Raw genomic sequence first — 26,035 nt, 5'->3', positions numbered from 1 at the left:
TCTCCCAGCAGCACAGTACATCTCTGTCATAGCATTTACCACCGTACTCCCAGCAGTATAGTAATGCCTAGGGAGGGAATCTCCACACTCCCAGCATTATATCACCTATACAACGGCAATGCCTCATCTCCCAGCAGCACAGTGCATCTCTGTCATAGCCATCACCACCGTACTCCCAGCAGTATAGTAAGGCCTAGAGAGGGAATCTCCACACTCCCAGCATTATATCACCTATACAACGGCAATGTCTCCGCTCCCAGCAGCACAGTACATCTGTCATAGCCATCACCACTGTACTCCCAGCAGTATAGTAAGGCTTAGGGAGGGAATCTCCACACTCCCAGCATTATATCAGCTATACAACGGCAATGCCTCCTCTCCCAGCAGTACAGTACATCTCTGTCATAGCCATCACCACCGTACTCCCAGCAGTATAGTAATGCCTAGGGAGGGAATCTCCACACTCCCAGCATTATATCAGCTATACAACGGCAATGCCTCCTCTCCCAGCAGCACAGTACATCTCTGTCATAGCCATCACCACCGTACTCCCAGCAGTATAGTAAGGCCTAGGGAGGGAATCTCCACACTCCCAGCATTATATCAGCTATACAACGGCAATGTCTCCTCTCCCAGCAGCACAGTACATCTCTGTCATAGCCATCACCACTGTACTCCCAGCAGTATAGTAAGGCCTAGGGAGGGAATCTCCACACTCCCAGCATTATATCAGCTATACAACGGCAATGCCTCCTCTCCCAGCAGCACAGTACATCTTTGTCATAGCCATCACCACCGTACTCCCAGCAGTATAGTAAGGCCTAGGGAGGGAATCTCCACACTCCAAGCATTATATCACCTATACAACTGCAATGTCTCCTCTCCCAGCAGCACAGTACGTATTTGTCATAGCCATCACCACCGTACTCCCAGCAGTATAGTAAGGCCTAGGGAGGGAATCTCCAAACTCCCAGCATTATATCACCTATACAACAGCAATACCTCCTCTCCCAGCAGCACAGTACATATTTGTCATAGCCATCACCACCGTACTCCCAGCAGTATAGTAATGCCTAGGGAGGGAATCTCCACACTCCCAGCATTATATCACCTATACAACGGCAATGTCTCCTCTCCCAGCAGCACAGTACATCTCTGTCATAGCCATCACCACCGTACTCCCAGCAGTATAGTAAGGCCTAGGGAGGGAATCTCCACACTCCCAGCATTATATCACCTATACAACGGCAATGCCTCATCTCCCAGCAGCACTGTACATCTGTCATAGCCATCACCACCGTACTCCCAGCAGTATAGTAAGGCCTAGGGAGGGAATCTCCACACTCCCAGCATTATATCACCTATACAACGGCAATGCCTCATCTCTCAGCAGCACTGTACATCTGTCATAGCCATCACCACCGTACTCCCAGCAGTATAGTAAGGCCTAGGGAGGGAATCTCCACACTCCCAGCATTATATCACCTATACAACTGCAATGCCTCCTCTCCCAGCAGCACAGTACGTATTTGTCATAGCCATCACCACCGTACTCCCAGCAGTATAGTAAGGCCTAGGGAGGGAATCTCCACACTCCCAGCATTATATCACCTATACAACAGCAATTCCTCCTCTCCCAGCAGCACAGCACATATTTGTCATAGCCATCACCACCGTACTCCCAGCAGTATAGTAATGCCTAGGGAGGGAATCTCCACACTCCCAGCATTATATCAGCTATACAACGGCAATGCCTCCTCTCCCAGCAGTACAGTACATCTCTGTCATAGCCATCACCACCATACTCCCAGCAGTATAGTAAGGCCTAGGGAGGGAATCTCCACACTCCCAGCATTATATCAGCTATACAACAGCAATGCCTCCTCTTCCAGCAGCACAGTACATCTCTGTCATAGCCATCACCACCGTACTCCCAGCAGTATAGAAAGGCCTAGGGAGGGAATCTCCACACTCCCAGCATTATATCAGCTATACAACAGCAATGCCTCCTCTCCCAGCAGCACAGTACATCTCTGTCATAGCCATCACCACTGTACTCCCAGCAGTATAGTAAGGCCAAGAGAGGGAATCTCCACACTCCCAGCATTACTGTATATCACCTATACAACGGCAATGCCTCATCTCCCAGCAGCACTGTACATCTGTCATAGCCATCACCACCGTACTCCCAGCAGTACAGTAAGGCCTAGGGAGGGAATCTCCACACTCCCAGCATTATATCACCTATACAACGGCAATGACTCCTCTCCCAGCAGCACAGTACATCTCTGTCATAGCATTCACCACCGTACTCCCAGCAGTATAGTAATGCCTAGGGAGGGAATCTCCACACTCCCAGCATTATATCACCTATACAACGGCAATGCCTCATCTCCCAGCAGCACAGTGCATCTCTGTCATAGCCATCACCACCGTACTCCCAGCAGTATAGTAAGGCCTAGAGAGGGAATCTCCACACTCCCAGCATTATATCACCTATACAACGGCAATGTCTCCGCTCCCAGCAGCACAGTACATCTGTCATAGCCATCACCACTGTACTCCCAGCAGTATAGTAAGGCCTAGGGAGGGAATCTCCACACTCCCAGCATTATATCACCTATACAACGGCAATGCCTCCTCTCCAAGCAGCACAGTACATCTCTGTCATAGCCATCACCACTGTACTCCCAGCAGTATAGTAAGGCCTAGGGAGGGAATCTCCACACTCCCAGCATTATATCAGCTATACAACGGCAATGCCTCATCTCCCAGCAGCACTGTACCTCTCTGTCATAGCCATCACCACCGTACTCCCAGCAGTATAGTAAGGCCTAGGGAGGGAATCTCCACACTCCCAGCATTATATCACCTATACAACTGCAATGTCTCCTCTCCCAGCAGCACAGTACATATTTGTCATAGCCATCACCACCGTACTCCCAGCAGTATAGTAAGGCCTAGGGAGGGAATCTCCACACTCCCAGCATTATATCAGCTATACAACGGCAATGCCTCCTCTCCCAGCAGTACAGTACATCTCTGTCATAGCCATCGCCACCGTACTCCCAGCAGTATAGTAATGCCTAGGGAGGAAATCTCCACACTCCCAGCATTATATCAGCTATACAACGGCAATGCCTCCTCTCCCAGCAGCACAGTACATCTCTGTCATAGCCATCACCACCGTACTCCCAGCAGTATAGTAAGGCCTAGGGAGGGAATCTCCACACTCCCAGCATTATATCACCTATACAACAGCAATGCCTCCTCTCCCAGCAGCACAGCACATATTTGTCATAGCCATCACCACCGTACTCCCAGCAGTATAGTAATGCCTAGGGAGGGAATCTCCACACTCCCAGCATTATATCAGCTATACAACGGCAATGCCTCCTCTCCCAGCAGTACAGTACATCTCTGTCATAGCCATCACCACCGTACTCCCAGCAGTATAGTAATGCCTAGGGAGGGAATCTCCACACTCCCAGCATTATATCAGCTATACAACGGCAATGCCTCCTCTCCCAGCAGTACAGTACATCTCTGTCATAGCCATCACCACCGTACTCCCAGCAGTATAGTAATGCCTAGGGAGGGAATCTCCACACTCCCAGCATTATATCACCTATACAACGGCAATGCCTCATCTCCCAGCAGCACAGTACATCTCTGTCATATCCATCACTACCATACTCCCAGCAGTATAGTAAGGCCTAGGGAGGGAATCTCCACACTCCCTGCATTATATCAGCTATACAACGGCAATGCCTCCTCTTCCAGCAGCACAGTACATCTCTGTCATAGCCATCACCACCGTACTCCCAGCAGTATAGTAATGCCTAGGGAGGGAATCTCCACACTCCCAGCATTATATCAGCTATACAACGGCAATGCCTCCTCTCCCAGCAGTACAGTACATCTCTGTCATAGCCATCACCACCATACTCCCAGCAGTATAGTAAGGCCTAGGGAGGGAATCTCCACACTCCCAGCATTATATCAGCTATACAACGGCAATGCCTCCTCTTCCAGTAGCACAGTACATCTCTGTCATAGCCATCACCACCGTACTCCCAGCAGTATAGTAAGGCCTAGGGAGGGAATCTCCACACTCCCAGCATTATATCAGCTATACAACAGCAATGCCTCCTCTCCCAGCAGCACAGTACATCTCTGTCATAGCCATCACCACTGTACTCCCAGCAGTATAGTAAGGCCTAGAGAGGGAATCTCCACACTCCCAGCATTATATCACCTATACAACGGCAATGCCTCATCTCCCAGCAGCACTGTACATCTGTCATAGCCATCACCACCGTACTCCCAGCAGTACAGTAAGGCCTAGGGAGGGAATCTCCACACTCCCAGCATTATATCACCTATACAACGGCAATGTCTCCTCTCCCAGCAGCACTGTACATCTCTGTCATAGCCATCACCACCGTACTCCCAGCAGTATAGTAATGCCTAGGGAGGGAATCTCCACACTCCCAGCATTATATCACCTATACAACGGTAATGACTCCTCTCCCAGCAGCACAGTACATCTCTGTCATAGCCATCACCACCGTACTCCCAGCAGTATAGTAATGCCTAGGGAGGGAATCTCCACACTCCCAGCATTATATCAGCTATACAACGGTAATGCCTAATCTCCCAGCAGCACAGTGCATCTCTGTCATAGCCATCACCACCGTACTCCCAGCAGTATAGTAAGGCCTAGAGAGGGAATCTCCACACTCCCAGCATTATATCACCTATACAACGGCAATGTCTCCGCTCCCAGCAGCACAGTACATCTTTCATAGCCATCACCACTGTACTCCCAGCAGTATAGTAAGGCCTAGGGAGGGAATCTCCACACTCCCAGCATTATATCACCTATACAACGGCAATGCCTCCTCTCCAAGCAGCACAGTACATCTCTGTCATAGCCATCACCACTGTACTCCCAGCAGTATAGTAAGGCCTAGGGAGGGAATCTCCACACTCCCAGCATTATATCAGCTATACAACGGCAATGCCTCATCTCCCAGCAGCACTGTACATCTCTGTCATAGCCATCACCACCGTACTCCCAGCAGTATAGTAATGCCTAGGGAGGGAATCTCCACACTCCCAGCATTATATCACCTATACAACTGCAATGTCTCCTCTCCCAGCAGCACAGTACATATTTGTCATAGCCATCACCACCGTACTCCCAGCAGTATAGTAAGGCCTAGGGAGGGAATCTCCACACTCCCAGCATTATATCACCTATACAACGGCAATGCCTCCTCTCCCAGCAGCACAGTACATCTCTGTCATAGCCATCACCACCGTACTCCCAGCAGTATAGTAAGGCCTAGGGGGGGAATCTCCACACTCCCAGCATTATATCAGCTATACAACGGCAATGCCTCCTCTCCCAGCAGTACAGTACATCTCTGTCATAGCCATCACCACCATACTCCCAGCAGTATAGTAATGCCTAGGGAGGGAATCTCCACACTCCCAGCATTATATCAGCTATACAACGGCAATGACTCCTCTCCCAGCAGCACAGTACATCTCTGTCATAGCCATCACCACCGTACTCCCAGCAGTATAGTAATGCCTAGGGAGGGAATCTCCACACTCCCAGCATTATATCAGCTATACAACGGCAATGCCTCCTCTCCCAGCAGCACAGTACATCTCTGTCATAGCCATCACCACCGTACTCCCAGCAGTATAGTAAGGCCTAGGGAGGGAATCTCCACACTCCCAGCATTATATCAGCTATACAACAGCAATGCCTCCTCTCCCAGCAGCACAGTACATCTCTGTCATAGCCATCACCACCGTACTCCCAGCAGTATAGTAAGGCCTAGAGAGGGAATCTCCACACTCCCAGCAGTATATCACCTATACAACGGCAATGCCTCATCTCCCAGCAGCACTGTACATCTGTCATAGCCATCACCACCGTACTCCCAGCAGTACAGTAAGGCCTAGGGAGGGAATCTCCACACTCCCAGCATTATATCACCTATACAACGGCAATGCCTCCTCTCCCAGCAGCACAGTGCATCTCTGTCATAGCCATCACCACCGTACTCCCAGCAGTATAGTAAGGCCTAGAGAGGGAATCTCCACACTCCCAGCATTATATCAGCTATACAACCAACGGCAATGCCTCCTCTCCCAGCAGCACAGTACATCTCTGTCATAGCCATCACCACTGTACTCCCAGCAGTATAGTAAGGCCTAGAGAGGGAATCTCCACACTCCCAGCATTATATCAGCTATACAACCAACGGCAATGCCTCCTCTCCCAGCAGCACAGTACATCTCTGTCATAGCCATCACCACCGTACTCCCAGCAGTATAGTAAGGCCTAGAGAGGGAATCTCCACACTCCCAGCATTATATCACCTATACAACGGCAATGCCTCATCTCCAGCAGCACTGTACATCTGTCATAGCCATCACCACCGTACTCCCAGCAGTACAGTAAGGCCTAGGGAGGGAATCTCCACACTCCCAGCATTATATCACCTATACAACGGCAATTTCTCCTCTCCCAGCAGCACTGTACCTCTCTGTCATAGCCATCACCACCGTACTCCCAGCAGTATAGTAAGGCCTAGGGAGGGAATCTCCACGCTCCCAGCATTATATCACCTATACAACGGCAATGCCTCATCTCCCAGCAGCACAGTACATCTCTGTCATAGCCATCACCACCGTACTCCCAGCAGTATAGTACATCTCTGTCATAGCCATCACCACTGTACTCCCAGCAGTATAGTAAGGCCTAGGGAGGGAATCTCCACACTCCCAGCATTATATCACCTATACAACGGCAATGCCTCCTCTCCCAGCAGCACAGTACATCTCTGTCATCGCCATCACCACCGTACTCCCAGCAGTATAGTAAGGCCTAGAGAGGGAATCTCCACACTCCCAGCATTATATCACCTATACAACGGCAATGCCTCATCTCCAGCAGCACTGTACATCTGTCATAGCCATCACCACCGTACTCCCAGCAGTACAGTAAGGCCTAGGGAGGGAATCTCCACACTCCCAGCATTATATCACCTATACAACGGCAATTTCTCCTCTCCCAGCAGCACTGTACCTCTCTGTCATAGCCATCACCACCGTACTCCCAGCAGTATAGTAAGGCCTAGGGAGGGAATCTCCACGCTCCCAGCATTATATCACCTATACAACGGCAATGCCTCATCTCCCAGCAGCACAGTACATCTCTGTCATAGCCATCACCACCGTACTCCCAGCAGTATAGTACATCTCTGTCATAGCCATCACCACTGTACTCCCAGCAGTATAGTAAGGCCTAGGGAGGGAATCTCCACACTCCCAGCATTATATCACCTATACAACGGCAATGCCTCCTCTCCCAGCAGCACAGTACATCTCTGTCATCGCCATCACCACCGTACTCCCAGCAGTATAGTAAGGCCTAGAGAGGGAATCTCCACACTCCCAGCATTATATCACCTATACAACGGCAATGCCTCCTCTCCCAGCAGCACAGTACATCTCTGTCATCGCCATCACCACCGTACTCCCAGCAGTATAGTAAGGCCTAGAGAGTGAATCTCCACACTCCCAGCATTATATCACCTATACAACGGCAATGTCTCCTCTCCCAGCAGCACAGTACATCTCTGTCATAGCCATCACCACCGTACTCCCAGCAGTATAGTAAGGCCTAGAGAGGGAATCTCCACACTCCCAGCATTATATCAGCTATACTACGGCAATGCCTCATCTCCCAGCAGCACAGTACATCTGTCATAGCCATCACCACTGTACTCCCAGCAGTCAATTATGACCTTCTATTATTGTTTGTTTATATGGCGCCACAAGGGTTCCGCAGTGCCTAGCAGAACATGAAAATGAGCAAACACAAGAAAACAATCACTTACAATATAAGACAATGTAAGAGAAGTACATGGGAAATACATATTGCATCATGGCGTCAGGACACTGATAACTATTAGGGTGGCAGAGAGATAGGGTTACGTACCATTGTCATAGTCTTACAGGCCCATTTATCATTCCATATTTGCAGATATCCATTCTGGATTACTGGCACCAGCCATCAGACAATAGTGGTGCTGACCAGGCTTCGGGTTCACCAGGAAGGGGCCACTGTGCAGCGTGATCTGGCTGACCACACATGTGCAGCTACCCCTGCGGGATGGACTCCGTCTGCCCGATAATAAGATCCCGCCCAGATGACACTTATCCATATGTGATCCATAATAAATGGTCCCCTATGAGAGGGGAGAGGGCCCTGCTCTGAAGGTAAAGGGCAGAGACACAGAGGTGACACAGAAGTGGGCATGTAACAGAGGGTTAGGGTGAGAGGTGGCTGGCTGCTGGGTTTGGTGAAGAAATAGGTCTTCAGAGCCCGTTTAATGTTTTGTATAGAAGTGGAGAATCTGATAGGGATAAGGAGTACACAATGCCTTAGTTCTCAAACAGCCATCACCACCAAACTCCCAGCACTGGGAGTACCTGTACATATAGTATGGCGGGCACCTCACAGCACTGGGAGTACCTGTATATATAGTATGGCGGGCACCTCACAGCACTGGGAGTAGCTGTGTATATATAGTATGGCGGGCACCTCACAGCACTGGGAGTACCTGTACATATAGTATGGCGGGCACCTCACAGCACTGGGAGTACCTGTACATATAGTATGGCGGGCACCTCACAGCACTGGGAGTACCTGTGTATATATAGTATGGCGGGCACCTCACAGCACTGGGAGTACCTGTACATATAGTATGGCGGGCACCTCACAGCACTGGGAGTACCTGTGTATATATAGTATTGCGAGCACCTCACAGCACTGGGAGTACCTGTGTATATATAGTATGGCGAGCACCTCACAGCACTGGGAGTACCTGTATATATAGTATGGCGGGCACCTCACAGCACTGGGAGTACCTGTACATATAGTATGGCGGGCACCTCACAGCACTGGGAGTACCTGTACATATAGTATGGCGGGCACCTCACAGCACTGGGAGTACCTGTGTATATATAGTATGGCGAGCACCTCACAGCACTGGGAGTACCTGTATATATAGTATGGTGGACACTACACAGCACTGGGAGTACCTGTGTATATATAGTATGGCGGGCACCTCACAGCACTGGGAGTACCTGTATATATAGTATGGCGGGCACCTCACAGCACTGGGAGTACCTGTGAGTATATAGTATGGCGGGCACCTCACAGCACTGGGAGTACCTGTGTATATATAGTATGGCGGGCACCTCACAGCACTGGGAGTACCTGTATATATAGTATGGCTGGCACCTCACAGCACTGGGAGTACCTGTATATATAGTATGGCGGGCACCTCACAGCACTGGGAGTACCTGTGAGTATATAGTATGGCGGGCACCTCACAGCACTGGGAGTACCTGTGTATATATAGTATGGCGGGCACCTCACAGCACTGGGAGTACCTGTGTATATATAGTATGGCGGGCACCTCACAACACTGGGAGTACCTGTATATATAGTATGGCGGGCACCTCACAGCACTGGGAGTACCTGTGTATATATAGTATGGCGGGCACCTCACAGCACTGGGAGTACCTGTGTATATATAGTATGGCGGGCACCTCACAGCACTGGGAGTACCTGTGTATATATAGTATGGCGGGCACCTCACAGCACTGGGAGTACCTGTACATATAGTATGGCGGGCACCTCACAGCACTGGGAGTACCTGTGTATATATAGTATGGCGAGCACCTCACAGCACTGGGAGTACCTGTGTATATATAGTATGGCGAGCACCTCACAGCACTGGGAGTACCTGTATATATAGTATGGCGGGCACCTCACAGCACTGGGAGTACCTGTACATATAGTATGGCGGGCACCTCACAGCACTGGGAGTACCTGTACATATAGTATGGCGGGCACCTCACAGCACTGGGAGTACCTGTGTATATATAGTATGGCGAGCACCTCACAGCACTGGGAGTACCTGTATATATAGTATGGTGGACACTACACAGCACTGGGAGTACCTGTGTATATATAGTATGGCGGGCACCTCACAGCACTGGGAGTACCTGTATATATAGTATGGCGGGCACCTCACAGCACTGGGAGTACCTGTGTGTATATAGTATGGCGGGCACCTCACAGCACTGGGAGTACCTGTATATATAGTATGGCGGACACTACACAGCACTGGGAGTACCTGTGTATATATAGTATGGCTGGCACCTCACAGCACTGGGAGTACCTGTATATATAGTATGGCGGGCACCTCACAGCACTGGGAGTACCTGTGAGTATATAGTATGGCGGGCACCTCCACAACACTGGGAGTACCTGTATATATAGTATGGCGGGCACCTCACAGCACTGGGAGTACCTGTATATATAGTATGGCTGGTACCTCACAGCACTGGGAGTACCTGTACATATAGTATGGCGGGCACCTCACAGCACTGGGAGTACCTGTGTGTATATAGTATGGCGGGCACCTCACAGCACTGGGAGTACCTGTGTGTATATAGTATGGCGGGCACCTCACAGCACTGGGAGTACCTGTGTGTATATAGTATGGCGGGCACCTCACAGCACTGGGAGTACCTGTGTGTATATAGTATGGCGGGCACCTCACAGCACTGGGAGTACCTGTGTGTATATAGTATGGCGGGCACCTCACAGCACTGGGAGTACCTGTATATATAGTATGGCGGGCACCTCACAGCACTGGGAGTACCTTTATATATAGTATGGCGGACACCTCACAGCACTGGGAGTACCTGTATATATAGTATGGCGGACACATCACAGCACTGGGAGTACCTGCACATATAGTATGGCGGGCACCTCACAGCACTGGGAGTACCTGCACATATAGCATGGCGGGCACCTCACAGCACTGGGAGTACCTGTATATATAGTATTGCGGACACCTCACAGCACTGGGAGTACCTGTATATATAGTATGGCGGACACATCACAGCACTGGGAGTACCTGTATATATAGTATGTTGGACACCTCACAGCACTGGGAGTACCTGTATACTGTATATATAGTATGGCGGGCACCTCACAGCACTGGGAGTACGTGTGTGTGTCTGTGTATGTGTGTGTATATATATATATATATATATATATATATATATATATATATATATATATATATATATATATAGTATGGCGGGCACCTCACAGCACTGGGAGTACCTGTATATATATATATAGTATGGTGGACACCTCACAGCACTGGGAGTACCTGTGTGTGTGTGTGTATATATATATAGTATGGCGGGCACCTCACAGAACTGGGAGTACCTGTGTGTGTGTATATATATATAGTATGGCGGGCACCTCACAGCACTGAACCAGGCCAGTTATACACAGAATCCCGTCAGAGCACTCACCTTGTATCAGCTCATTATCTGCAGCACACGCTATAACCACTAGCAGAAGACCCCAGGCTGGAGGCATCTCTGTCCCCTGTATAATGTGCTCTTCCTCTGCAGGACGCGGCTCACATTCCAGCAGGTCTGTGTGACAATGAGCCCTCTGCTACCACTGCTACAGTCCTGTTTCCTATTTCCTCACATAGAAGCTGCTGTATGTCCCCCAGTGACCAGGTCCCTCCCATCCCACAGGAGAAGACAATCCAAAGTTACTGGTTCACCACAGTTCCTCAGGATCTGCTGTCCCATGGCCGCCCGTACTGATACCCCCCTGTGTTCTGTGGCTGACCGCCCCCTATTGTCACGCTGTAGCACATTACATACACAACAAAGGGAACATCATGGAACATATTAAACAATTCTATGAAAATAAAATATTCTTCCCATATTTCAGTTCAATAACGATAATGCACTGAGATATATATGTATACAGGTGGGGCAGATGTAACTTGTGCAGAGAGAATTAGATTTGGGTGGGGCAAAACTTCTTTTATATAGCAAACATAGGTGCAAAGAGAAAACCAACGTTTCGGGGTGCTTGACCCCTTTTTCAAGGTGCACCTATGTTTGGTATATAATGGAAGCAAACATAGGTGCATGGAAAAGGACGACACATAAAAATGGTCAACATGGGTTTTTCACAGTTTTTGGTGTCAATGTCGACATGGACCCCCAATTAGTGTAACCTGAACCCTTGTCATGCTTCGCTAGGCACACTTCACCGTTCCCAATTGTAGTCCACATGGATAACGCATAAAAAAATAGCAAAAGAAAAAAAAATGTCAACCTTTTCATGTGTCGTCATTTTTTCATGTCAACCTTTTTCACATTTCGACATAGCGGGGGACATTTACCAAAATGGATTCGTAGAAAAAAGGTGTATTCGTAGGCAGAAATACACCTTTTTTTTACGAATTTGTATTTTTGGGATTTACAATCCCAAAAATACAACAATTCGTAGTCCTAAAGATGGAACATTCGTATTTGTATTTACAAATACGAATGTCTACACCATCGATAGGATACGACAGAAATCACTATTCAAAAGAATGGTGATTCCTGATTTACTAAGCAGCCGTACTGACAATACGGCTGCTTAGTGGTGTGAAACACCCACGCAAATACGACAGGAAAATAGAACACCATTTTCCTGTTCTATTTGCGTTTTAGCCTTCACGGATCAGTCAGATCCGTGCAGGCTACAGTGTAAAAAAATAGAAAAATAAATTTTAAAAAAAAAAAAAACGGCGTGGGGTCCCCCCCACAGCCGAAACCAGCACCAGGCTGAAGGAGCCGGGGCCGGTAATTAAAAATCAGGGAACCCGACAAATAGGGGTTCCCCGATTTTTAACAACCAGCCCCAGGCTCCAGGTCCGGGGCTGGTTCCCAAAATACGGGGGACAAAATGACTAGGGGTCCCCCGTATTTTAAGAACCAGCCCCAGGCACAACCAGCCAGCAGGGTAATGTCACAGCCGGGGGACACTTATAATATAAGGTCCCGCGGCCAAAACATTCTCCCTACCGACCAGTCAGCCTGGCCAGGGGCCCTGGGGGAGTGGGGACCCCCCCAATGAAGGGGTCCCCCCCCTCCAGGACTAACCTGACCAGGCTGAAGCCTAGTGCTGTCCTCGATGCCCCTGGGCGGTGGGCATCGAGCTGATAAATGGTGTAAAAAAATAGATAAACTATTGTTTTTTACTGTGGCACTACAAGTGCCAGCAAGCCTCCCCAGCAAGCTGGGACTTGGAGAACCACAAGTCCCAGCCTGCTGGGCATTAAAGGGCCCGCTGGCACTTTTAGTTCTACAGTTAAAAAAATAGTGCACAAAACACACTGATACACTTTTAAAATAAAACTTTATTACATACAAAGCCCACACATACTAATACTTACCTATCTTCTTTCCGTAGGTAGCCCTGATGTCCTGTGTCGGAGTCTTCTGGTCCTGTGTCGTCTTCTTCCTCCATGTCGACCGTCGCTGTCGCCGTCCGGATCCGACGAAATCCATTTGGGAAGCTGTGGAAGGAAACCATACTCACCTGTCCCAGTGCGACGTAGTCCAGGTAAGTGTCTTGGCAAAAAAACAAAACGAACACCCGAATCCAGCCGGACAAGCAGGGAGCCGCACGGTGTTTACATCGTGCGGCTCCGCCTCCCGAATGCCGCTATTGGCCGCCTTGCGGCCTAGCGGCTCCTGATTGGCCGCTAGGCCGCAAGGCGGCCAATAGCGGCATTCGGGAGGCGGAGCCGCACGATGTAAACACCGTGCGGCTCCCTGCTTGTCCGGCTGGATTCGGGTGTTCGTTTTGTTTTTTTGCCAAGACACTTACCTGGACTACGTCGCGCTGGGACAGGTGAGTATGGTTTCCTTCCACAGCTTCCCAAATGGATTTCGTCGGATCCGGACGGCGACAGCGACGGTCGACATGGAGGAAGAAGACGACACAGGACCAGAAGACGCCGACACAGGACATCAGGGCTACCTACGGAAAGAAGATAGGTAAGTATTAGTATGTGTGGGCTTTGTATGTAATAAAGTTTTATTTTAAAAGTGTATCAGTGTGTTTTGTGCACTATTTTTTTAACTGTAGAACTAAAAGTGCCAGCGGGCCCTTTAATGCCCAGCAGGCTGGGACTTGTGGTTCTCCAAGTCCCAGCTTGCTGGGGAGGCTTGCTGGCACTTGTAGTGCCACAGTAAAAAACAATAGTTTGTTCTATTTTTTACACAACTATCAGCTCGATGCCCACCGCCCAGGGGCATCGAGGACAGCACCAGGCTTCAGCCTGGTCAGGTTAGTCCTGGAGGGGGGGGACCCCTTCATTGGGGGGGTCCCCACTCCCCCAGGGCCCCTGGCCAGGCTGACTGGTCGGTAGGGAGAATGTTTTGGCCGCGGGACCTTATATTATAAGTGTCCCCCGGCTGTGACATTACCCTGCTGGCTGGTTTTGCCTGGGGCTGGTTCTTAAAATACGGGGGACCCCTAGTCATTTTGTCCCCCGTATTTTGGGAACCAGCCCCGGACCTGGAGCCTGGGGCTGGTTGTTAAAAATCGGGGAACCTCTATTTGTCGGGTTCCCTGATTTTTAATTACCGGCCCCGGCTCCTTCAGCCTGGTGCTGGTTTCGGCTGTGGGGGGGACCCCACGCCGGGTTTTTTTTTATTTATTTTTTTTTTCTATTTTTTTTTACACTCTGCAGCCTGCACGGATCTGACTGATCCGTGCAGACTGCTAGAAATAATTCGTATTAGCGGCCGTATATACGGCCGCTAATACGGATGGCTACACCATCGGAGGGTTACAAAGCAGTCGTATCTGACTGCTTTGTAACTGATCCTCCAGAACACGAGTTTGCATACGACTTAAACAGTCGTATGCAACCGTAGGGAAAATACGAATACGAAAAACTAGGTTTTTCATATTGGTAAATTTCCCCCAGCGTGTCATCCTTTTGTCACTGCCGACCTAATGCAAGTTGACCTTTTGTCTATATTGACCTATTGCACAGTAACCTTTCATGCGCTGTACAGCAGCCCCCAACACGTTGTCAGTACAACGGCCGACAGACCTGGTGCTGTACAGCAGCCCCAACACGTTGTCGGTACAATGGCCGACAGACCTGGTGTTGTACAGCAGCCCCAACACGTTGTCAGTACAACGGCCGACAGACCTGGTGCTGTACAGCAGCCCCAACACGTTGTCAGTACAACGGCCGACAGACCTGGTGTTGTACAGCAGCCCCAACACGTTGTCAGTACAATGGCCGACAGACCTGGTGTTGTACAGCAGCCCCAACACGTTGTCGGTACAACGGCCGACATACCTGGTGCTGTACAGCAGCCCCAACACGTTGTCAGTACAACGGCCGACAGACCTGGTGCTGTACAGCAGCCCCCAACACGTTGTCAGTACAACGGCCGACAGACCTGGTGCTGTACAGCAGCCCCAACACGTTGTCAGTACAACGGACGACAGACCTGGTGTTGTACAGCAGCCCCAACACGTTGTCAGTACAATGGCCGACAGATCTGGTGTTGTACAGCAGCCCCCAACAAATTGTCAGTACAATGGCCGACAGACCTGGTGTTGTACAACAGCCCCAACACGTTGTCAGTACAACGGCCGACAGACCTGGTGTTGTACAGCAGCCCCAACACATTGTCTGTACAACGGCCGACAGACCTGGTGCTGTACAGCAGCCCCCAACACGTTGTCGGTACAATGGCCGACAGACCTAGTGTTGTACAGCAGCCCCCAACACGTTGCGACAGACCTGGTGCTGTACAGCAGCCTCCAACACGTTGTCAGTACAACGGCCGACAGACCTGGTGCTGTACAGCAGCCCCAACACGTTGTCAGTACAACGGACGACAGACCTGGTGTTGTACAGCAGCCCCAACACGTTGTCAGTACAATGGCCGACAGATCTGCTGTTGTACAGCAGCCCCCAACACGTTATCAGTACAATGGCCGACAGACCTGGTGTTGTACAACAGCCCCAACACGTTGTCAGTACAACGGCCGACAGACCTGGTGTTGTACAACAGCCCCAACACATTGTCTGTACAACGGCCGACAGACCTGGTGCTGTACAGCAGCCCCCAACACGTTGTCGGTACAATGGCCGACAGACCTGGTGTTGTACAGCAGCCCCCAACACGTTGTCAGTACAACGGCCGACAGACCTGGTGTTGTGCAACAGCCCCAACACATTGTCTGTACAACGGCCGACAGACCTGGTGTTGTGCAGCAGCCCCCAACACGTTGTCGGTACAATGGCCGACAGACCTGGTGTTGTACAGCAGCCCCCAACACGTTGTCGGTACAATGGCCGACAGACCTGGTGTTGTACAGCAGCCCCAACACGTTGTCGGTACAACGGCCGACAGACCTGGTGCTGTACAGCAGCCCCCAACACGTTGTCGGTACAATGGCCGACAGACCTGGTGTTGTACAGCAGCCCCCAACACGTTGTCGGTACAACGGCCGACAGACCTGGTGTTGTACAGCAGCCCCCAACATGTTGTCGGTACAACGGCCGACAGACCTGGTGTTGTACAGCATCCCCAACACGTTGTCAGTACAACGGCCGACAGACCTGGTGTTGTACAGCAGCCCCCAACACGTTGTCGGTACAATGGCCGACAGACCTGGTGTTGTACAGCAGCCCCCAACACGTTGTCTGTACAACGGCCGACAGACCTGGTGTTGTACAGCAGCCCCCAACACGTTGTCTGTACAATGGCCGACAGACCTGGTGTTGTACAGCAGCCCCCAACACGTTGTCGGTACAACGGCCGACAGACCGGGTGTTGTACAGCAGCCCCCAACACGTTGTCGGTACAACGGCCGACATACCTGGTGCTGTACAGCAGCCCCAACACGTTGTCGGTACAACGGCCGACATACCTGGTGCTGTACAGCAGCCCCAACACGTTGTCAGTACAACGGCCGACAGACCTGGTGCTGTACAGCAGCCCCAACACGTTGTCAGTACAACGGCCGACAGACCTGGTGCTGTACAGCAGCCCCCAACACGTTTTCAGTACAACGGCCGACAGACCTGGTGTTGTACAGCAGCCCCAACACGTTGTCAGTACAACGGCCCACAGATCTGGTGTTGTACAGCAGCCCCCAACACGTTGTCAGTACAATGGCCGACAGACCTGGTGTTGTACAACAGCCCCAACACGTTGTCAGTACAACCGCCGACAGACCTGGTGTTGTACAGCAGCCCCCAACACGTTGTCTGTACAACGGCCGACAGACCTGGTGTTGTACAGCAGCCCCCAACACGTTGTCTGTACAACGGCCGACAGACCTGGTGTTGTACAGCAGCCCCCAACACGTTGTCAGTACAATGGCCGACAGACCTGGTGTTGTACAGCAGCCCCCAACACGTTGTCGGTACAACGGCCGACAGATCTGGTGTTGTACAGCAGCCCCAACACGTTGTCAGTACAACGGCCGACAGACCTGGTGTTGTACAGCAGCCCCCAACATGTTGTCCGTACAATGGCCGACAGACCTGGTGTTGTACAGCAGCCCCAAACACGTTGTCAGTACAACGGCCGACAGACCTGGTGTTGTACAGCAGCCCCCAACACGTTGTCAGTACAATGGCCGACAGACCTGGTGTTGTACAGCAGCCCCCAACACGTTGTCAGTACAACGGCTGACAGACCTGGTGCTGTACAGCAGCCCCCAACACGTTGTCAGTACAATGGCCGACAGACCTGGTGTTGTACAGCAGCCCCCAACACGTCAGTACAACGGCCGACAGACCTGGTGCTGTACAGCAGCCCCCAACACGTTGTCGGTACAACGGCCAACAGACCTGGTGTTGTACAGCAGCTCCCAACACGTTGTCGGTACAACGGCCAACAGACCTGGTGTTGTACAGCAGCCCCCAACACGTTGTCGGTACAACGGCCGACAGACCTGGTGTTGTACAGCAGCCCCCAACACGTTGTCGGTACAACGGCCAACAGACCTGGTGTTGTACAGCAGCTCCCAACACGTTGTCGGTACAACGGCCAACAGACCTGGTGTTGTACAGCAGCCCCCAACACGTTGTCGGTACAACGGCCGACAGACCTGGTGTTGTACAGCAGCCCCAACACGTTGTCAGTACAATGGCCGACAGACCTGGTGTTGTACAGCAGCCCCCAACACGTTGTCAGTACAACGGCCGACAGACCTGGTGTTGTACAGCAGCCACCAACACGTTGTCAGTACAACGGCCGACAGACCTGGTGTTGTACAGCAGCCCCAACACGTTGTCAGTACAACGGCCGACAGACCTGGTGTTGTACAGCAGCCCCCAACACATTGTCAGTACAACGGCCGACAGACCTGGTGTTGTACAGCAGCCCCCAACACGTCAGTACAATGGCCGACAGACCTTGTGCTGTACAGCAGCCCCCAACACATTGTCGGTACAACCGCCAACAGACCTGGTGTTGTACAGCAGCTCCCAACACGTTGTCGGTACAACGGCCAACAGACCTGGTGTTGTACAGCAGCCCCCAACACGTTGTCAGTACAACGGCCGACAGACCTGGTGTTGTACAGCAGCCACCAACACGTTGTCAGTACAACGGCCGACAGACCTGGTGTTGTACAGCAGCCCCAACACGTTGTCAGTACAACGGCCGACAGACCTTGTGTTGTACAGCAGCCCCAACACGTTGTCGGTACAATGGCCGACAGACCTGGTGTTGTACAGCAGCCCCCAACACGTTGTCTGTACAACGGCCGACAGACCTGGTGTTGTACAGCAGCCCCCAACACATTGTCTGTACAACGGCCGACAGACCTGGTGTTGTACAGCAGCCCCCAACACGTTGTCGGTACAACGGCCGACAGACCGGGTGTTGTACAGCAGCCCCCAACACGTTGTCGGTACAACGGCCGACAGACCTGGTGCTGTACAGCAGCCCCAACACGTTGTCAGTACAACGGCCGACAGACCTGGTGTTGTACAGCAGCCCCAACTTTTAGGAACCAGGTTCAGTCTGTTTTGTTTTCTGTCAGTTTCTGTTTGGCATTTGGACTCACTGGTGGCCCCCAGTGGCAGGTCTGTTGCCATTACAGCTCTGTGTTCTGGGAGCTTAATTTTATTCACTAGGCTGTGAGATAATTAAGCTAATCAAGCACTTGCTGGGAGACTGCCTGGAGATTCACCAGGTGTTATCAATCACCTGAGGCCTTTATAAGGCATGCTCTTCTTTGGATCTCTGCCAGTTATAGCTTGCTGTTTTCTGTGCTGGTAGCTGCAGATCTACTGCTCTCTGGTCCTAGGTCCTGCTCCTGTTCTATTCCGTCTGGATTCTGTTGGAGTCCTTCTCACTTCAGTCTGGGTCCTGTTTACAGTCTTGTCCTGTGTCGTCTGGGTCCAGTCAAGTGTCCTATCCTGCTGCAGTCTGGATCAAATATCATTGTCCCCTTGCTGTCCTAGTCCAGGGACCTCCAGCCGTGGTGCAGCCATTGTCCAGCTGCCGTCTCACTGCGGTCACCGTGCAGCTGTAGTCCAGCCGTTATCCAGCTGCCCGATTGCTGCGGTCAGTGTCCAGTCTTGGGCCGGTCACGTAAGTGCTCCAGTGGAGCCTGGTTCCTTATTCTTTATTCCTACGGGAAAGCGGCCCTTCTTCCTTAGTTATAATCATTATTATCCTGGTTCTGCTCTTTGTGGTTCGGAGAGGCCCACAACTGTGGGTTAACGTCTGTTTTGGGGTACCGTCACATTAAGAGTACTAATTTTTATGTTGGCGTGTGTTTGGTTTGGTGGCGCCCTATTGTACTTTGCTCTGGTGTTTGCGACTCGGTCGCGCTGTCCCGTCCTTGGCCTGGTGCCGGTTAGTCAGGGGTTTCTTCAGGTAGGCCCGTTAGTTAGATCTGCCTTTTGAGATACCCCCTGGCGATCGCTCACCCCTTGTCGCCACATAACTCCTGGCTGCATCGGGGTCGGAGCAGGCTTAACCAGCTCCTTCGAACGCGGCGGCTACAGGCGAAGCCTAGCACTACCGCAGGGGTATTCCATCTGCCCGGGGGACTCAACAGAGTCAGTGTAGGGTTTCGCTGTGGCCGTTCTAACCAGCGGTCCCGGCTACGGGCTCACGCCTGATCTCCAGCTCCCTGTCTCCTGCAGCACCACACCAACATCCTCACGTTACTGTCTCCGGACTCCCACGGTGGGTAACCCCCAAGTCCGTAACACCAACACGTTGTCAGTACAACGACCGACAGACCTGGTGTTGTACAGCAGCCCCAACACGTTGTCAGTACAACGGCCGACAGACCTGGTGTTGTACAGCAGCCCCAACACGTTGTCAGTACAATGGCCGACAGACCTGGTGTTGTACAGCAGCCCCAACACGTTGTCGGTACAATGGCTGACACACCCGGTTCAGCATCTTTGGGGCCAAAGGGTCCATTACTATTAAATTGCGGCTAATTCCCCAAAATCACCCGTTTTCAGAAGTTAGCCGCAAATATTATGTACCCCCACATGTATCACGGAGGGACTGCTGCGATTCCTCCTGCACAATTGCCACCGGCCGCATCCCTCATAGGTTACTATAGGGGATGTGATATTGCCCGATGCATCTACATGCATCAGGTGCCAGGGCTATATGGGGGTAGCCTATTGTAGCCTATGGGCTACGGACCGCACTGCCCTGCCGACACATGTCAGCACTAACTGTGCATGCGTAGATCCCCCAGCATTAGCCATTAGGAATTTGGTGGCTAATATGCAGCTACGCTTGCACACTGTGGCCAATGCGCACGTGCAATTATTCAATAATCAACTGAATTGTGAGGTTGCTTATTAGCAATCCAGGCTGAATTAGGCCCTATGTAAGGACTCTGGAGGGTACCACCAAAACTGACCCCTAACTCTGTTGCCTCTCCTCGTGGTTGGCGGATACGTGCGGTGCTAGTCTTCAACTACAACAGCCGCGTTCGAACCCGATATCGCCAGGCCTTACATGAGACAACGTGTCCGCCAAGCGAGGAGAGTGCAAGAGGAAAGCTGACTAAAGAGACACACAGGATGGGGTACCCCCAGAGTCTACACAAATACGGGTGCAACAATGCACTATGGTGGTAAAGAACAAATACAAGCCCAGACTTTTGCACAAAGAAGGAATGGCCCCTAGAGGGCAACCAGACCCACAGTGTGAGCTGCTGCAACAATGCAGAGATGGTACTGTACAAAATAATAAGAAAAGAAGCAGCTGCAGGGAGAAGCCCCTGACTTATCTGGGGTGATGGTATTACAGCGGACAGATCTCAGGAGGCTGCAGCGTGGGCAGTACAAGCAGAGCTGGAAATGGGGCACTGGATACAAGGACCCGAACCGCTCTGGAGCAGGAGCCTAGACAAACCAAATTGTACCGAGGAACTGACAAGCTGCAAGCTGACAGGCAGCTAGGACAAACCTCTGACTAGACCAGGCATTAAGTCACCTGTGCTCAAGGCTGGATATCTACAAAAACCTGCACTGTTGGTGTGCCTTGAGATCACAGAGAATGCAGTTGATCCAGTCACAAAAAAACAGTGACATCACAGACACTGCAGATGATTCAGTCACTAGAAACCAGTGACATCACAGAGAGTGCAGCCGATTCAGTCAATAGAAACCAGTGACATCACTGAGAGTCACTAATATATTATGAAGTATGGCACCTATTAACTGCTTCGTATACAGCCTCAGTCACACGCAGTATACAGGTGTCACATATCACATCACTCAGCGCAGTCTGCTCCGTATACAGCCTCAGTCACACACAGTATACAGGTGTCACATATCACATCACTTAGTGCAGTCTGCTCCGTATACAGCCTCAGTCACACACAGTATACAGGTGTCACATATCACATCACTCAGCGCAGTCTGCTCCGTATACAGCCTCAGTCATACGCAGTATACAGGTGTCACATATCACATCACTCAGTGCAGTCTGCTCCGTATACAGCCTCAGTCGCACGCAGTATACAGGTGTCACATATCACATCACTCAGCGCGGTCTGCTCCGTATACAGCCTTAGTCGCACGCAGTATATAGGTGTCACATATCACATCACTCAGCGCAGTCTTCTCCGTATACAGCCTCAGTCACACGCAGTATACAGGTGTCAAATATCACATCACTCAGCGCAGTCTGCTCCATATATAGCCTCAGTCACACGCGGTATACAGGTGTCACATATCACATCACTCAGCGCAGTCTTCTCCGTATACAGCCTCAGTCACACGCAGTATACAGGTGTCAAATATCACATCACTCAGCGCAGTCTGCTCCATATATAGCCTCAGTCACACGCGGTATACAGGTGTCACATATCACATCACTCAGCGCAGCCTGCTCCGTATACAGCCTCAGTCACACGCAGTATACAGGTGTCACTTATCACATCACTCAGCGCAGTCTGCTCCGTATACAGCCTCAGTCACACACAGTATACAGGTGTCACATATCACATCACTCAGCGCAGTCTGCTCCGTATACAGCCTCAGTCACACGCAGTATACAGGTGTCACATATCACATCACTCAGCTCCGTATACAGCCTCAGTCACACGCAGTATACAGGTGTCACATATCACATCACTCAGCGCAGTCTGCTCTGTATACAGCCTCAGTCACACGCAGTATACAGGTGTCACATATCTCATCACTCAGCGCAGTCTGCTCCGTATACAGCCTCAGTCACACGCAGTATACAGGTGTCACATATCACATCGCTCAGCGCAGTCTGCTCTGTATACAGCCTCAGTCACACACAGTATACAGGTGTCACATATCACATCACTCAGCGCAGTCTGCTCCGTATACAGCCTCAGTCACACGCAGTATACAGGTGTCACATATCACATCACTCAGCGCAGTCTGCTCCGTATACAGCCTCAGTCACACGCAGTATACAGGTGTCACATATCACATCACTCAGCGCAGTCTGCTCTGTATACAGCCTCAGTCACATGCAGTATACAGGTGTCACACACACAGTCACACGCAGTATACAGGTGTCACATATCACATCGCTCAGCGCAGTCTGCTCTGTATACAGCCTCAGTCACACACAGTATACAGGTGTCACATATCACATCACTCAGCGCAGTCTGCTCCGTATACAGCCTCAGTCACACGCAGTATACAGGTGTCACATATCACATCACTCAGCGCAGTCTGCTCCGTATACAGCCTCAGTCACATGCAGTATACAGGTGTCACATATCACATCACTCAGCGCAGTCTGCTCTGTATACAGCCTCAGTCACATGCAGTATACAGGTGTCACATCACATCACTCAGCTCCGTATACAGCCTCAGTCACACGCAGTATACAGGTGTCACATATCACATCACTCAGCGCAGTCTGCTCCGTATACAGCCTCAGTCACACGCAGTATACAGGGGTCATACATCACATCACTCAGCGCAGTCTGCTCTGTATACAGCCTCAGACACATGCAGTATACAGGTGTCACATATCACATCACTCAGCGCAGTCTGCTCCGTATACAGCCTCAGTCACATGCAGTATACAGGTGTCACATATCACATCACTCAGCGCAGTCTGCTCTGTATACAGCCTCAGTCACATATGGTATACAGGTGTCACATCACTCAGCGCAGTCTGCTCCGTAAACAGCCTCAGTCACACACAGTATACAGGGGTCACACATCACATCACTCAGCGCAGTCTGCTCCGTATACAGCCTCAGTCACACGCAGTATACAGGTGTCACATATCACATCACTCAGCTCCGTATACAGCCTCAGTCACACGCAGTATACAGGTGTCACATATCACATCACTCAGCGCAGTCTGCTCTGTATACAGCCTCAGTCACACGCAGTATACAGGTGTCACATATCTCATCACTCAGCGCAGTCTGCTCTGTATACAGCCTCAGTCACACGCAGTATACAGGTGTCACATATCACATCGCTCAGCGCAGTCTGCTCTGTATACAGCCTCAGTCACACACAGTATACAGGTGTCACATATCACATCACTCAGCGCAGTCTGCTCCGTATACAGCCTCAGTCACACACAGTATACAAGTGTCACATATCACATCACACAGCGCAGTCTGCTCCGTATACAGCCTCAGTCACACGCAGTATACAGGCGTCACATATCACATCACTCAGCGCAGTCTGCTCCGTATACAGCCTCAGTCACACGCTGCATCACTCAGCACAGTCTGCTCCGTATACAGCCTCAGTCACACGGTATACAGGTGTCACATATAACATCACTCAGCACAGTCTGCTCCGTATACAGCCACAGTCACACGCGGTATACAGGTGTCACATATAACATCACTCAGCACAGTCTGCTCCGTATACAGCCTCAGTCACACGCGGTATACAGGTGTCACATATCACATCACTCAGCGCAGTCTGCTCCGTATACAGCCTCAGTCACACAGTATACAGGTGTCACATATCACATCACTCAGCGCAGTCTGCTCCGTATACAGCCTCAGTCACACGCAGTATACAGGTGTCACATATCACATCACTCAGCGCAGTCTGCTCCGTATACAGCCTCAGTCACATGCAGTATACAGATGTCACATATCACATCACTCAGCGCAGTCTGCTCTGTATACAGCCTCAGTCACATGCAGTATACAGGTGTCACATCACATCACTCAGCTCCGTATACAGCCTCAGTCACACGCAGTATACAGGTGTCACATATCACATCACTCAGCGCAGTCTGCTCCGTATACAGCCTCAGTCACACGCAGTATACAGGGGTCATACATCACATCACTCAGCGCAGTCTGCTCTGTATACAGCCTCAGTCACATGCAGTATACAGGTGTCACATATCACATCACTCAGCGCAGTTTGCTCCGTATACAGCCTCAGTCACATGCAGTATACAGGTGTCACATATCACATCACTCAGCGCAGTCTGCTCTGTATACAGCCTCAGTCACATATGGTATACAGGTGTCACATCACTCAGCGCAGTCTGCTCCGTAAACAGCCTCAGTCACACACAGTATACAGGGGTCACACATCACATCACTCAGCGCAGTCTGCTCTGTATACAGCCTCAGTCACATGCAGTATACAGGTGTCACATATCACATCACTCAGCGCAGTCTGCTCCGTATACAGCCTCAGTCACACGCGGTATACAGGGGTCACATATCCCATCACTCAGCACAGTCTGCTTCGTATACAGCCTCAGTCACATGCAGTATACAGGTGTCACATATCACATCACTCAGCGCAGTCTGCTCCGTATACAGCCTCAGTCACACACAGTATACAGGGGTCACACATCACATCACTCAGCGCAGTCTGCTCTGTATACAGCCTCAGTCACATGCAGTATACAGGTGTCACATATCACATCACTCAGCGCATTCTGCTCCGTATACAGCCTCAGTCACACGCGGTATACAGGGGTCACATATCCCATCACTCAGCACAGTCTGCTTCGTATACAGCCTTAGTCACATGCAGTATACAGGTGTCACATATCACATCACTCAGCGCAGTCTGCTCCGTATACAGCCTCAGTCACACGCGATATACAGGTGTCACATATCACACCACTCAGCGCAGTCTGCTCCGTATACAGCCTCAGTCACACACACAGTATACAGGTGTCACATATCACATCACTCAGCGCAGTCTGCTCCGTATACAGCCTCAGTCACACGCAGTATACAGGTGTCACATATCACATCACTATGCACAGTCTGCTCTGTATACAGCCTCAGTCACATGCAGTATACAGGTGTCACATATCACATCACTCAGCGCAGTCTGCTCCGTATACAGCCTCAGTCACACGCGGTATACAGGTGTCACATATCACATCACTCAGCGCAGTCTGCTCCGTATACAGCCTCAGTAATACACAGTATACAGGTGTCACATATCACATCACTCAGCGCAGTCTGCTCCATATACAGCCTCAGTCACACACAGTATACAGGTGTCACATATCACATCACTCAGCGCAGTCTGCTCCGTATACAGCCTCAGTCACACACAGTATACAAGTGTCACATATC

At 50.9% G+C, this 26,035-nt stretch overlaps 1 protein-coding gene across 3 annotated transcripts in view; it reads right to left on the bottom strand.

Annotated features, from left to right (window-relative positions):
- The window catches only part of ROBO4 (roundabout guidance receptor 4), a 191,068-nt gene that overhangs the window by 101,797 nt on the left and 63,236 nt on the right, over positions 1-26,035 (bottom strand). The window contains exon 1 of one of the 3 annotated variants that reach the window (XM_083163560.1): positions 11,434-11,643. The exons of the other annotated variants lie outside the window; for them this stretch is intronic. Within the exon in view, the coding sequence (XP_083019686.1) occupies positions 11,434-11,500 (67 nt within the window). The 5' untranslated portion in view covers positions 11,501-11,643. Of the gene's footprint in view, positions 1-11,433; positions 11,644-26,035 lie in introns of those variants that run through there. 3 annotated transcript variants of the gene reach the window in all.

This window comes from Crinia signifera, chromosome 19 (assembly GCF_055691185.1).
Source record: "Crinia signifera chromosome 19, ASM5569118v1, whole genome shotgun sequence".
NCBI lineage: Eukaryota > Metazoa > Chordata > Amphibia > Anura > Myobatrachidae > Crinia > Crinia signifera.
This window is presented reverse-complemented; position numbering and strand designations above follow the sequence as displayed.